The 14,877-nt window shown below is 40.6% G+C and overlaps 1 protein-coding gene across 1 annotated transcript; it reads right to left on the bottom strand.

Moving 5' to 3' along the window:
* Window positions 1–1,634: 1,634 nt before the first annotated feature.
* Window positions 1,635–9,390, bottom strand: LOC135111497 (dnaJ homolog subfamily C member 8-like). Its single transcript, XM_064024831.1, has 6 exons — window positions 9,256–9,390; window positions 5,973–6,131; window positions 5,683–5,749; window positions 5,175–5,269; window positions 4,087–4,326; window positions 1,635–3,405 (listed from the first exon to the last, which is right to left on the bottom strand). Exons 1-6 carry the CDS (start codon window positions 9,343–9,345, stop codon window positions 3,295–3,297), a joined length of 762 nt encoding a protein of 253 aa, XP_063880901.1. The 5' UTR covers window positions 9,346–9,390; the 3' UTR covers window positions 1,635–3,294.
* Window positions 9,391–14,877: the final 5,487 nt, after the last annotated feature.

The raw sequence follows: 14,877 nt of genomic DNA, 5'->3' as shown, positions 1-14,877 counted from the left end.
GCACTCCATTTTCACAGTTTTGAACTGTGGGTTGTGCAAAATAGATGTAACCCTACTGTAAGAGATGGCATTAGTTAGTGAAAAGCGACCATACACCTGGTGTGCAGAGAAATCAATATGATGCATTTTTTTGCACCAGAGAGCTGACAAGGTTGCTGGGCAACAGGGGCAAGTTTGCTAAAATTCAGATGGGAAGGCACAGAAGCAGCAAGGAGGACTTGGTTCACACTCTCCCATTCAGCCAATTGGTGGCGTGCCATATGCCTCAGTGCCAGTTTGTCCTGCTCCCAGCCACCCATTTAAACTCGTGTGGATTAACTCATTTTTGTGTTTCAAACACAAAAATATATAATAAGTTCTATGTCCAGTGATGGTGATCCTGAGCTTACTGGATCATCTCAGAAGTGAAAGAAGGTATAGAGAAAGATGAAATGTGATAGTGGCAAGCTGTGAGTCCTTGTTCTTGCTCAAAAAAGTGCTATGATTTGGTGGGAAGCAACCACAACCTGATCACCTTTGAACATTTCTATGGTTTGGCCTCTCATGACAAATAAACTGAGTACTAAGCTCACTGTGTGAAATGAGGGATGGAAATTTACAAAAATATAAAATCAATATATTAAATTTATTAAAAAATTTAATTATCTTCAGTTAGCCAAATAATGTATATTTTTATCTTCATAACATCATTGGTGAATACCAATTATGTTTTTTATATACTTATGTTTTATTTTTGTAGGTTAAATTATTTCATTATCATTTTTATTTTTTAAATATTTTTACTTTTTTATATGAAAGTATTCTTCCTGAGGATCATTTTGATATACGTATTTATATACTGTGACTTACAATTTGTGAAACACAGTTGTGAAATTTCAAAACCCCATAATTCAAAACTATGTTATGGTACGTTGGCCCCTTTTGGCTCTAAATACTTCATATTTTCTTCCCTTCCTGCCAGACTAGTATGAATTCCAGCAAGATACTTAATTTTCAAAGATGAATAAGCCTCACCACCCACTGAATGAATGCCAGTTATCAGACATACCAACACAAGAATATAATAATGCAAGGTCTTCAAGTAATTGTGGTTTGGTTAAATTGTAATCTACTACCAGTTACCAGTTGACTAGAACTTGCTAGGTTTAACTGTTCATTAGGTAATAACAGTTACTGGTCCCACACTGCTCTGCTCCCTCAACAACCTCCAAGACTTGCTGGTGCTCCCATTTATTAAGATACTCTTTGAGAAGTCATCTTAAGATGATTTAAAAATATTGGCTCATTAAGTAGTTCTGAAAACTTAAAGCCACAAAAATAAATAAAATGGTTTATTTTTTGTGTATTGTCACCTTTGATTAACATACTTCAAGTAATGGTGTAATAATGAGATTATTAGCCTACGTAACTGAAAGCATCACAGCAGCAGCTCACCAGCCCCAACCAGGAAGGGAGGTGGAAAATTTTACAAAACAAATATTTCACAAAATTCCATAGGCCAGTGACAGCATGCAAGTGTTGAAGACTTAATAGGTATGCTGTGGAAGAGAATGCTGCTGTTTCTCTTCTCAATGGCACCTCCATTTTTATGAGAGGGGAACAAAATTTTTAAGAAAGGAAATCAAACAAGGCAGTAAGTATTGTTTTTTTTTTTTTTCTGAAACAGTATTTACTGACAATTTTTTCTTCCCAGAGCCAGATTCCTTTCAAAGGTTCAATGTGGAGAGTGCTTTTACCATTCTGTATCATAACACTGAACAGATATAATTGATTTGAGTTCAAAATGTGCTACATCCACATTTGTCAGCAAGGGAATTCATTGTGCTAAAGTGGTAAATGTATTTGCTGCAATGTGTGTGGAGGCAGTGGAGAGAGATGCACTCACTAACTGGAAGTGCACCACTCGCCACGTGCCTCACCTGCCCACCTCACCAGGGTGGTGGTGACCCTGCTACTGTGATTGCCAACCTTACTTGTATTTTCTTGCTGGTCTGAATGACTCACTGAAGCAAAACCAATACTTTAAAAAGATCCTATGCTCAAAGGTCAAAGGGCAGACAATTTGTATTTTTTCTAAATAAACATATAAATATTTTGTCTATACAAACTGTAGAGCAGCTAAACAGTTTGCTAAGGAAATACTCAGGTAGAGAGATGATGATGTCCACCACTGTGGGCCACAGAGTGTTTGCACTTAGGTTACATTGTTGTGAAATGAGAGGTCATCTTGAGCTTGTGGAGGAAAGTTTGTTATGAAAATGACTTAGGCTATACCAGAAAAGATTGTATGAGAATAAATTATTATTTTATATTATCTCAGTTTCTACTGCAAGTAGTAAAAACCTCAGATAATTACAATACAAAAGTTTTGAGAGGTACACTGTGAGAGCTAGGAAACTAACCTCAATCAGAAACTGCCATAAACTCCAAAGTGTTTGTGTTCCTGTACGTACACCACACGCCACACCATGGGGGTCGGAGACTAGAGCTTGCTAGGCTTAATCATCCATCAGATACTAACAATAGCTACTGGTCTCACAGCACTCTGCTCCCTCAACAACCTCACTCTACTCATTCCTGCTGCTGTCCGACCCACTCAAACTGCCATCACTCTCACAGATACTCCTCACTCCTCACCAGATACAACAGCAACACTGGTCTCGGCACACCTTGCTCCCTCACAACAGTCAGCCAGCACCGCACGCCTTCGTAACACTGCCACTCCTCGGCCCACACACTTGCTCCTTGCTATGCTACAACTTATTTTCAACTAGTGAATACAGTTATGTTTAAATTTCTAAGATGGTGGGCAAACTGGACTCAGTATAAATGATTCTTTATTATAAACTACCAGTAATGAGGTAACGTTTCACACAAGATATTACATTGCTGTAATTTTACTGTCTTGAATTAAGTCATAAAATATCCGCCTGTCTTCATTAAATATCACTTATGATTCTCACAAACAAACACTAGAACATGGCTTCCTAAGAAAAGGAATACTGTGAGTAAATTATTTTCAAAACTTTACAAAATTCTCATTGTCATCACTGCTTAATACTTACCCCATAATTAGGTTTATACTTATCATAGTTAGTATGTCTATGTAAAAGAGTAAAGAATAGAAAAAATAAAATTTTATAGAGCTCAGCACTCTGTAATAAGAGGTAACAGGGAAACAGAAGAGTGAAGGACATGATTCCAATGCTGACTGCGCCGCCTCACTGTGACACGAAGGAAACCCTCACGGGACGACTCCCGGGTGGCCCAGGCGCCAAGACTGCCGCCTGCTGGCTAGTCCCGGGCCTCAGCTTTGTGCTTCGGGGGCTTGAAACCCTTAAACTTTTTAGCAGATTTCCCTTTCTGGAAATCTTTCCAGCTGTTGACACGATCTACCCGAGACTCCTGCAGGGGGGCAAGACAATGCCACATGTCAACATTACCAACACACACACACACACACACACACACACACACACACACACACACACAAAGTGCCTGATGCCTCTATGCCTCACATTCCTTACACAAAAATTCTGATAGCTTTAGAACTATAAGTAACTATTGGTGTCCTCATATCAAATGTATATATTAAGCTTTACACTTCATTAGACACAGATTTCCCTCTTTCTTAACCTGCCATGCATCTTCTGAAGGAAGATGAAGATGAAGGCAGGTTTCTGAAAACCTGCCATGCATCTTCTGAAGGAAGAAGCAAACCAGACATATGGTGGAACCTCACTGCAAACAACACAAGGGAATGCTGACATGGCAACAAGAAAGCAATGAAGCAATGCTGGTGTTCTGCCTTGACTCGCCACAATGATGATGGATTATTATTATTTTTATTATGTAAGCAGATAAAAAAAAAAAAAAAAAAAAAGCTGATCCATCCTACTTTAGCCTCATACACATTACGCTTGAATGAGTTGGCAGGGAAGCTGAGTAAACACATTAGTATTTTTACAATGATGAATGGCACTGGACTCATGAGGTGATCACACGGCTACACTGTAATATCCTCACAATACTAAGCTCCATTGCACTTCTAGTAACATTTAGTACAAGTTTTGTTGATATAATTACCTCAAAATTCTTCTGCCATTCTTTTTCTGCTTTCTTTTGTTCTTCTTCCGCTATTTCCTGGTCTCTCTTTCTTTTCCTCTCCTCCTGGTCCCGCACCTCCTGCTGCCGCCGCTTCCGCTCCATGTCGGCAAACAGCTTCATGGTCTGCACGTACACGGCTCGCTTCAGCTTCTCAGGGTCATCCTCGTCCACACGGGAGTCTTTGCCTTCCTTTTTCAGTTGCTTTTTGCGCTCCTCAATCTGGTGGCAGCAAACAGAAAAAACTGAGAAATACATACATACAGTGCATACATATGTATACCAAGGCTGTCTTCCCAAAATAGAGGGTGTAGCCAAGGCAAGGCACACAACTTTTACATTCGCACTCACTCATATCTTTAGCTAAGTGAGGAATAATGAAGTAAAAAAATAATCTAGTTTTGAAATCTATCAATATTTGGCACCTGTTACAACAAACTCACAAAGAAATGGTCATGACAGAAGAATCTCCATTTGTCCCTATTTTTGCATACTCCAATCCTCTAATTTTCTCCATATATTTTGTATACAAATTGGTGGAGACTCTTCTGCCACAGCCACCCCTATGGGGGATGCTCCCAAAGAAAGTGAGGCATCAGAGTGAGATGGAAAGACAAATACTCCATCCTCCCACTGCACAGAAGGCTGTCCTCCTCAACCAGACACATCCAATACACTCACAAGCACTCTTTCCATCACCTATTTTGACAGAAACGTACTGATAATAGATGATGATAAAATTTACAGCCTAGGTTACATTATGATTTTCATTGTGCTTAGATAAAGCAAGTCAAACTTTCTCTTAATAAAATGATACAGAATTGAGGTGATGAGCCATGGAAAATGTACCTGCTTTTAAATACATTACATAATAAACATACATGCATCTAAATAGTTTATAAAAACTGAACTTTGAGATGTGTTTTATATGTATGCAAGAACCTTCCTAAAACTCATCCTGTGGGTAGATGTACTATCTGCATCCTACACCACAGGGTACAGAATTAATCCTGCTATGACGAGGCCAGATCAAGGAGCCTCAGATACTCCAAGGCCAATCCATGACTCACCCTCTTGGCCACCACTGCCTCCGCCTCCTCCACGATGTCCAAACACTTCTGACGTGTGCTTTCATTCTCTAGGCACCTCCAGGCTTTAGTCACCTCTGCAAACAGAAACAGGTCAGTGAGGGATGCTTCAATCTAAATAGAGAGTAGAAAAATGTTGACTTCACTGTCCTGAAAATTACTATGAAGGGAAGTTTCATGTAATTATCACTATAATTTAACTCTTCAACTACCAACTGGACTGGAGCTGCGGTTCATGTAAATAATTTTTCATTCAACAATTCACCTATGGATGTCCAAAGTCAATTTAATTTCTTACCTCAACAGAAGAGCTACGTACCAAAAGAACAAAATATTGCAGTCTAAAGAAGTCATGACATTCATAAGAACAGAAACTCTATGACTAAGAATACTAAATGCATCTTTTTTTTGTGTGTTTATGTGTGTGTGGGGGGGGGGGCAATACTGGAAGTAGTAACACAGCCTGAGAGCCAACTTTGGACCTACTCACCGTCAAATGCCTTCTGAGCTCTCTCTGAGTCCTCCTGGTTCTTGTCAGGGTGAACCAAGATGGACATCTGAAAGCACACTTAAAATGAACTTTCACTCCCACACAAAGCTTCAAAACAACTTGCCAGGATCATGCCATAGAACAGATCAAAATCCTCCAAATAAATAAGAAGTTTACTGCTGATGACAATATCATCAGGACAATACAGATTTCAGAATAAAACTTAGCAGCACAAAGCCAATGACTGTCCATCCATCAAATAGCTTCCTTGACTTGCAATGTATGCTTACCCTTCTGAATTTCTTCTTGATGTCCTCGATGGGGGTGCGAGGATCCACCTGCAGCACCTCAAAGGGGTTAAGGTTGGCATAGGAGGCGCCAGGCCGCAGCAGGCGGTCTATCTGTTGTTTGGAGGTGAGCACAGAGTCCCTCTTCTCTGTTTCTTTAAGCTGAAACACAAACATTTCCATGAGAAGAAACAAAATAATGCGCATCATAGAACCAAGACTTTCCCTTATAAACAGCATGATATCTTTTGGAAAAAAAAAAAAAAGAGAAAAAGAAAGGATTCTAATTATACAGTAAAAGAGCCTAACAAGAAATAAATTGAGTATTTTTAAGCATAGCAGCATGTATGGGAGAGAATGAGATGATGTGATGTGTTCTTATGGAAATGTGCCAAGGAACTGTCCTCCAGAAGGCATTATGAGATGCTGATCAGTTAACACCAAAAACAGGTATATTTCAAGCAGCACTTTGGACCAATCCAAGTAATCATCATTTAGTTTAGAATATACAAGATTTTAACTTCCTGTGGTCTTGTTTGTTGGTTTGTAGTGCTTCCTATGGTATGCTCAGAGTGCTGTAGATGTCAGGAAAACACAGATGTACAAAGGTTGCCATATATTTATAAAAATACTGAGAATACAAGGGAGTGCCAGCTGTCAAGTCCAACTCCCAAGGCTGGGCCAGAGTTGACTGTGACTGAGGAGGAAGCAAAGTGTGTGGGAGACACCACATAGAAATCCTTCCAGAAGATAAGGGGGATGAGAAGCATATTAAAATGAAATGACAGCACTAATATATGAAGTGCCCTTCACTGGCTGTGGAAAGGAAACACAAAGCCTTGTTAAAAAAAATCAAACAAAATCTAACAACAAAAACCTCTATTTACTATATTTGTATGTTTTGTTTTATAACAATCCATGAATAAAATTAGACTTGTAAAGTATGCAACATTTTTTTTTTTCTTTTTACATCCACTTTCCCTAGTCTGTCAGGACCAGGATGGTGCCTCCTAATGAAGGACTTTGGGTTTGGCATTTTTGGGAACCATTACCCTGAATGGATGCCCTTCCTGCCCTTGGACCATGGCCACACTCACTCTCACACAAAGCTTCAAAACAACTTGTCAGGATCATCATGCCATAGAAAAGAGCACCTGAGGACCCCTTGGCCCACAAAGTGAGCACGTTCATACTGTACCATGATGGCCCCCATGCACTAAGTATAAAGTACACAAAAAGATCTTACAGATGTAGGATCAATAAAAATGTGATATTAAGGACAGAAGTGCAGAGTACTTCTTGAAACTCTGTAGAGGAATTCTACCAGATAATATTGAAATAACATTAGTGTTTCCATTTGAGGACTTGGTTAGTTTAAGTCTGGTAAGGTCTAGATTAATTCAGTTCACTAATTTCAGTGGTAATGCCTTCAATGTGCAGATCATGGTTTTAAGAATGCATAATTTTAGCCAAGAAATAAACAGTAGGCCTGAGACATTTTCACGAAACCCATCCTGTCTGCTGGTGGCACAGCTGAGGGAGAGCTCCACTGATGACAGGACGCTCCTTATCTATTCTCCAGTTGCCTTATGGGAGCCTCCCAAGACAGCCTGGCACTGATGGTGGTCACCACAGTGAGGGAGTGAGCAACACTGAGCAGGCACCATGAGTCTGGGCAAGGGGGGGGGGGGACAGACAGACCACCCTACTCTCATGGTTGACACTCCTATCCTCATTAATCAACAATCAGACACCAGTAAATTTTTACCCTTGCACCAGACTCTCTATTCTGGACGAAATTATTTTTTTCTGGTAGTTTTTGGTTTGTTTTGAATTAATTTGCATGTTTTTTTTCCCACATATCATTAGTTTTATTATTTACCCCCCATCCCCATCAGAAACTAATGTTTTGTGGTAAAAACGGAAAGCAGATTAATACAAAAACTGACAGAAATCTACCCCCAAAAATTGTTTCATCCTCATAAATAAGTAACAAAGCAGTGACACTCACTCACAATGTTCCCTCCAAGAGGTCTGGCTGCCACTTGCCTGTGGCCACCAGCTGGCTGTCACAACCACCTAACCCAACCTAACAAAACTAACCTAACCTAATCCAACTAATGTAACCTAAAACTAACTTAAGCTAACCTAAACTAATCTAACCTAACCATATTAGCCAAACCTAACTGGCAAGGATTAAGAAATCAATAAGAAGTTGTTACCTTGTTTATCTTCGTAAAATCTGGTGATGTACTGGAAATGATCGAGACGACACCCACTGCTGACAGACATCTTCCTCAGACTAATTCAAAGTTTTCAAATTGAGCCACTTCTCTGTCCAAAGGATGAAATAAAACACTATGATTGGCTAAATTAATTCTGTATTTTCTAATTGGCCAGCACCTGCATTCTTAAAGAACCATTCACTGTGACTAATTTTGCGCTTTCCCAACAGATGTGACATACACACACACAAACAAACACACCTTCACTGGCGTGCCTCAGCGCCTGCCTGTCCATCACACGCATGGGTGTGTAATTTCTCAGTGTTGTTATAGTAGCAAGTGAGCTTGTTTCCTCAAAAAACAGATAAATCTTAAAAAATTGCTGTCAGCATTATAAGCAATTTGTGGCTGGTATATATATATATATATATATATATATATATATATATATATATATATATATATATATATATATATATATATATATATATATATATATATATGGTGTTCAAATTACTCAGAATAAGAATCTCTATATGATGAGAAGGATAGGAAAAACAATGGTGAAACTGGTCCAAGAGTAAAAGAATACCCAGAAACCCTCAAAAACAATTAAAAACAAGTGATAATTAACACTGGATTAAAAAGAAAAGTAAGTGGCAACACACAACATTTACGAACACCACGATTTATAAGGCAATACCCGGCCAAAGACTTCCAATGCGGCACCGTGGCACTGCACACCCCGCTCAGGGAGTGCCAGGAAGACACCGCGGAGGCACCCTGGCCCTCGCTTGGCACTCCTCATACCCCCTTATTTCTCACTCATCCCCTGACAGCAGTGCACGAGTGAGAGGCGACATGCTCCTGCACTCACGCTGCAGACTGTCACGCCTCAATTCCGGTCTGAGTTGTGTCATAGTGCATAAATATCACAAGTATTCCGCCCTCCTCCCCTATGCCAGCCGAGCACCCCGCTTTAATTCCCCGCCATTCCGTCTAACTACACCCCCACCGCCAACTAACGCCCTTGAATATGAACCACAAAGGACAATACTCACGTCTTTATAGAATACGTCGAACTTCTGGTCCGGTTCTGGCGCCACACCACCTGAATTTGAACCGACGGGCCCAGAATTCGGGGACGCCATCGCCGCTTGTTTACAATGAGGAGAAGGGGCATGAGAATAAAGCCGGGAGGGGGCTGGAGGGGGCAGATGTAGAGGTAATACATAACTGAAACCTTTACTTATTTAATAAGAAATACGGTAAACTAGAAAAAAATATATAACAATTTGCGTAGGTTGAAAATGCTATGAGGCATTACATATATAAAGTTTGACAGGAAAAAAAAAAAGATGTATCCAAGAATCTTCTACAGGTTTTTTTTCATGTTCATATGATGTCGTTTGTCGCTGTTTCTCACTAGCCTTTTCCATAAGTATTGTCTTCTGCCTCCTTTGCACTCGATCCTCCTGCTCTCAAATGATTTTATGCAGTCCTTCCATTTCTTCTTTAGTCTGCCTCGTCTTCCACATCTACCATTCTCATCATCCAAATATAAAATTTGTATCTTAAAGTTGATTATTTGCTATTACACATTTATCAAGCTTTACTGAATCAGTACTTCACAGTCTTTTTTTTTTTTTTATTCTACTCAAACTATGTAAAACTTGCAATTTCACGTATCTTTATCTCTTAACTTATCCTGCGTATTATCCTTGGCAATACTTCCGGGAGGACGTGAATAATGCACGTAAAGAGGTGAAATAAGCTAGAATTGTGAGAATCATACCAAAGACTCAGCACACACACACACACACACACACACACACACACACACACACATTTAAAGGAAGAGACACACAAGACCCACTAGATTGTAGACTGGTTTCGCTGACAAGTGTGGTTGTAAAAATATGTAAAAAGGTAATAAAAAACAAATGGACCAAGTTTTTGGAAGATGAGGACATTCTCACAACTTGTCAATTTGGCTTGAGAAAAGGGAGATATTGTGTCACTAATTTATTATGCTATTATTCAAGAGTGACTGATATCATGCAGGAGAGAGATGGCTGGGCAGACTGTATTTATCTAGATTTAAGAAAAGCTTATGATGAAGTGCCGCATAATGAATGGACGATTTCCTTAAAAACAGAGAGATGAGAACAGTAATAATGGACCAGACATCAGTGTGGAGCCCAGTATTAAGTGGGGTCCCTCAAGGGTCAATGTTGATACTAATAATGTTTGCGGTGTATATAAATGATATGGTGGAGAATGTATCCAGCTATGTGAGTCTTTCTGCTGACGATGCAAAACTTATGAGAAGAGTGAAAGGAATGGAAGATTGTGAAGAATTACAAAGAGATATAGACAAGGTGTGGGAGTGGAGCAACAGATAGCAAATTGAATCTAATTCTGGTAAGTGTAAAAGATGGAATTTGGAAAAAGTAACAGAAGGTGTAGCTTTAACTATAAGATGGGGAATGAAACAATAAATAAGACAACAAGAGATAAAGATCTGGGAGTGATTTTCTCAGAGAATTTATCACCGGAAAAAACATATTAACAAGACAACAGGTGAAACTCTCAGCCTACTAAGAAATATAAGAGTTGCCTTTGCTTATCTGGATGTAGAAATGATGAGGAAAGTAATCACCACAATGATACGTCCAAGATTAGAATACGCAGCGGTAATTTGGTCACCACATGAAAAAAGAAAGCACATAAGAGAGTTGGAAGGAATACAAAGAGCAGCAACAAAGATGATAACAGAATTGCAAGATTTGTCATATGAGGAGCGACTAGCTAGAGTGCAACTCCCAACCTTGGAAAAGAGACGAGAGAGAGGTGACTTGATTGCATTGTACAGATTGCTGAGTGGAATAGAAAAACTAGATAGGGAACATCTCTTTATAATGAACGAAAGAGAAACGAGAAGACATGGAAGAAAACTAAAAGTAACCACCTGTAGAAGGGACATGAAGTTTAGCTTCCCTCATAGAAGCACCAAGGCATGGAATGGACTGGAAGGGGAAGTGGTGTGTGCTACAAATATTCATGACTTGAAGGAAAAGTTGGATAAAAACAGTTATGGAGACGGGACAGTACGAACTAAGTCCAAAGATCGCTCACTATGAGCTCTGAGCTCTGAGCTCTTTCCGTGTGGTAACGGCTGGCTGGGTGACCAGCAGACGACCGTAGGTGAATCACACATACACTTCAGATGGATTTATTCATCATTAGTAATATCATACTGATAATATATATATATATATATATATATATATATATATATATATATATATATATATATATATATATATATATATATATATATATATATATAACTTATTTCATTACTATTAGTACTATACTAGTAATACTATGATAATAATACTGATAGCACGCTTACTAACTGAAGACACTTAAGTGTACAATACATGAATTATATATCACTTCAGTAAAGTAATACTAAGTAATACACTTACTATAAAATAATTCACAGGTATACATGAACTATACATCACAACAGTACATGAATTAAGCACATTTCCAATGAAGGCAGTATACAGCACTGCTGCTGTTCAACTTCATCATTTTTGTCCTCACAACGGAAGAATTATCCTTTCCAACTTCGGAACAATGCTGACACAATTGCCTTATTCAATTGATTCATTCCACGTCAGATTATATCCATGAAAGAAATACAGAGACTACTAGACACACACACACACACAAACAAACACACACACACACACACACACACACACACACTTCAATGCCACGGACACAACATTAGCAGCAAAACATCCCACACGTGGTGATGCGCGTGCACTCGTTGACCGTGACACTCTTGCCTCGCCTCCTCACCGCGTGCCGCTCACTGCGTGGTGTCGCCGCAGTACATGCACACCGCAGCACAGCACAGCAGCAGGCACAGAGGTACGAGGCGGCACGGCTGACCCATGAGTGCCTCCAGAGTGAACAGTGCCGCCATGCCCACGCTGAGGGCAGTGAGGCGCCCCATCAGTGTGCGGTAGCGCGCGGCATTGGAGGCGCCCACACACTTGTTGAGCAGCACGGAGTGGTACTGCCTGTCCTGCACACACTCCCGGCACAGGTCACAGTGCTCACAGCCTGCCGCCACTTCCTGCCGGCACTCCTCGCACCACGTCTCGCCAGGCTTGCATTCCTGCCGCGTCAGCTGTGCCAGGTGGAAGGTGGCGAGGGTTGCCGCCAGTGGCGCCAGGCACGCTGCCTGCACCAGCGTTGTGACCTCTTCTGGCTGCGTGAACCTGCTCGCCAACACAGGCACGGTGCCCTCCAGCAGAGGCAACACTGTGTCATACGCGTACACGAGTGGCGCTGCGTGGCTCACTATGAGGTTGGCAGTCCACAACGCGTGCCTAATGGCGAGGGCGTGGCGTGTAGCGGCAGGCGAGGCACGCACCATCACCGCGGAGCTCAGGGAGGCCTCCTCGTCCTGGTCTTCGCTTGTCTCGCTTATAGGTCGGGGGCCGTTCTTCACGCCTTCCGCTGTGTCGAGAAGGGTGACGTCCTGCGTGACGTCTTCCTCAGTGTCAGCCACCAGAACGTGGCCGTCACTGCTTCGCTCTTCGCGTGGCGGCTCTTCTACAATGGTGGGAAGAGCGGCACCACCACCGTCGCCGCCTTGCTTGGTGTCCGACACGTCTCGGTGCTGGCCTCGCCTCATTATGAAACACTCCAGCAGGTCCTTCATCACTGCCAGCACGGACTGGTCTTCCTCCATCTTAAAGTCGCTGGCGTCAACAACATCAAAAATGTTGCTGCTGCCAAACACGCGCTTGAAATGGGTCCTCTTCCCAACCTTTACTTTAACCTTCACTCTGCGTCCCTCGCCGTCCATCGCCGCCAGCTTCTCGAAGTCCGCGCGTATCTCAGCCTCTACATTCTCCCACTTGTTCTTGTTGGGGATCCTGTGCCACTTGTCCTCCGCCACGGTGATGGCCGCCACGGGCACGAAGGTCTTCATCCAGCCCAGGCAGCGCCGAGCTCGCTCTGCGAACACCAGGATCGCGGTGGGCTTCTTCACGGAGCCGGACACTTGCACGGTGCACGAGAATTGCTTGGAGATCTGCATGTTACCACTTTATTTAACAATCTTGAAATACTTCAGGTAATTTATATTCATGAGTTAGAGTGCTTAGATTATCTTCATGACCAAATATTCATGTTTGGTTCTGAAGGTGTGCTAAGTGTTCTGCAAGCGCACATTATATTTGCAAGAAATAGACGCCAACTTAGGCCACCAGGCTCCATCTACTGAGGCGCAGCGGCTTATGACCTGTCACGGATGCATTCAATGGAATAATATGCCTGAACACATAAAAATATATAATTAATAAGGACACATTAAAATAACTGTTAAGAAACATTTATTAAATCGATTTAAATCTTTGTTATTTGCCGTAAAGTAATCAAAGGAGTATGAATTAATTCCTTTGTATCTGTGAAGTTAAGGGAAAACGTGCATTAGCGGGATATTCAACAAAAATATGCATGAGAGGCATACCACATGTTTACTAGCATGCGTCATCAGATTATCATTATATGATTATATGATGAAAAACTTGTATGTACAATATTGATATGTAACGTATGACAATCAATTTATTGAAAAAAAGCAAGAGACTGTATCTCTAAACAGTCATTGTTTATTGAACAATTTATTATGCCGTGGAAATACAAAATTGGTTCTCCGTGACTGGATAGCATTTCTAGATAATAAATCGTTCAAGGGGCCTGTCAGAAATAAAAATAAACATATGAATGGATTTACTTTTGAATAATCTCCTTAGGGCTGCTCTCAGTCATCAGGGGTTGCCACACTCCGTCATCCTTCTCCAGTAGGCGCCGTCTTCTGCGCCTTCCCCTGCCACACCCATCTCGTGCTTGTCTTCTTTCACTACATCCATAAAATTAATCTCCTCTTTGGTCTTCCGCTCTTCCTTCCTCTATTTATTTATCTATCTATCTACTTACTTATCTATTGGTCTTTGTCTATCTTTCTATCTATCTATCTATCTATCTATCTGTCTGTCTGTTTGTGTGTCTCTATCTATCTACTTATCTGTCTATCTCTATTTATCTGTCTGTTTCTTTGTGTTTATCTATCTATCTATCTATCTGTCTATCCATCTATCTATCTATCTACCTATCTATCTATCTGTCCATCAATCCATCCATCCATCTATCTATCTATCTATCTATCTATCTATCTATCTATCTATCCATCTACTCGTCGGTCTGTTTGTCTGTCTGTCTATCTATCAATCAATATGTCTTTCTGTTTGTCTGTCTGTCTATCTATCTATCTATCTATCTATCAATCTATCTATCAGTCTCACTATCTACCTACCTATCTATCTATCTATCCATTTATGTATGTATGTATGGTATGTATGTAAGTATGTATGTATGTATCTGTTTGTCTGTCAGTCTATCTGTCTGTTTATCTATCTATCTATCTCTTTATCTACGTATATGTTTAACTGTCTATCTATCAGTCTATCTATCTATCTATTTATCTCTCTATCTGTCTATCTATCTATCTATCTATCTATCTATCTACTACTGCCTGTCTGTCTATCTATCCATAATTGTCTGTCTGTCTATCTATATCTATCTATCTATCA

This window comes from Scylla paramamosain, chromosome 22 (assembly GCF_035594125.1).
Source record: "Scylla paramamosain isolate STU-SP2022 chromosome 22, ASM3559412v1, whole genome shotgun sequence".
NCBI lineage: Eukaryota > Metazoa > Arthropoda > Malacostraca > Decapoda > Portunidae > Scylla > Scylla paramamosain.
This window is presented reverse-complemented; position numbering and strand designations above follow the sequence as displayed.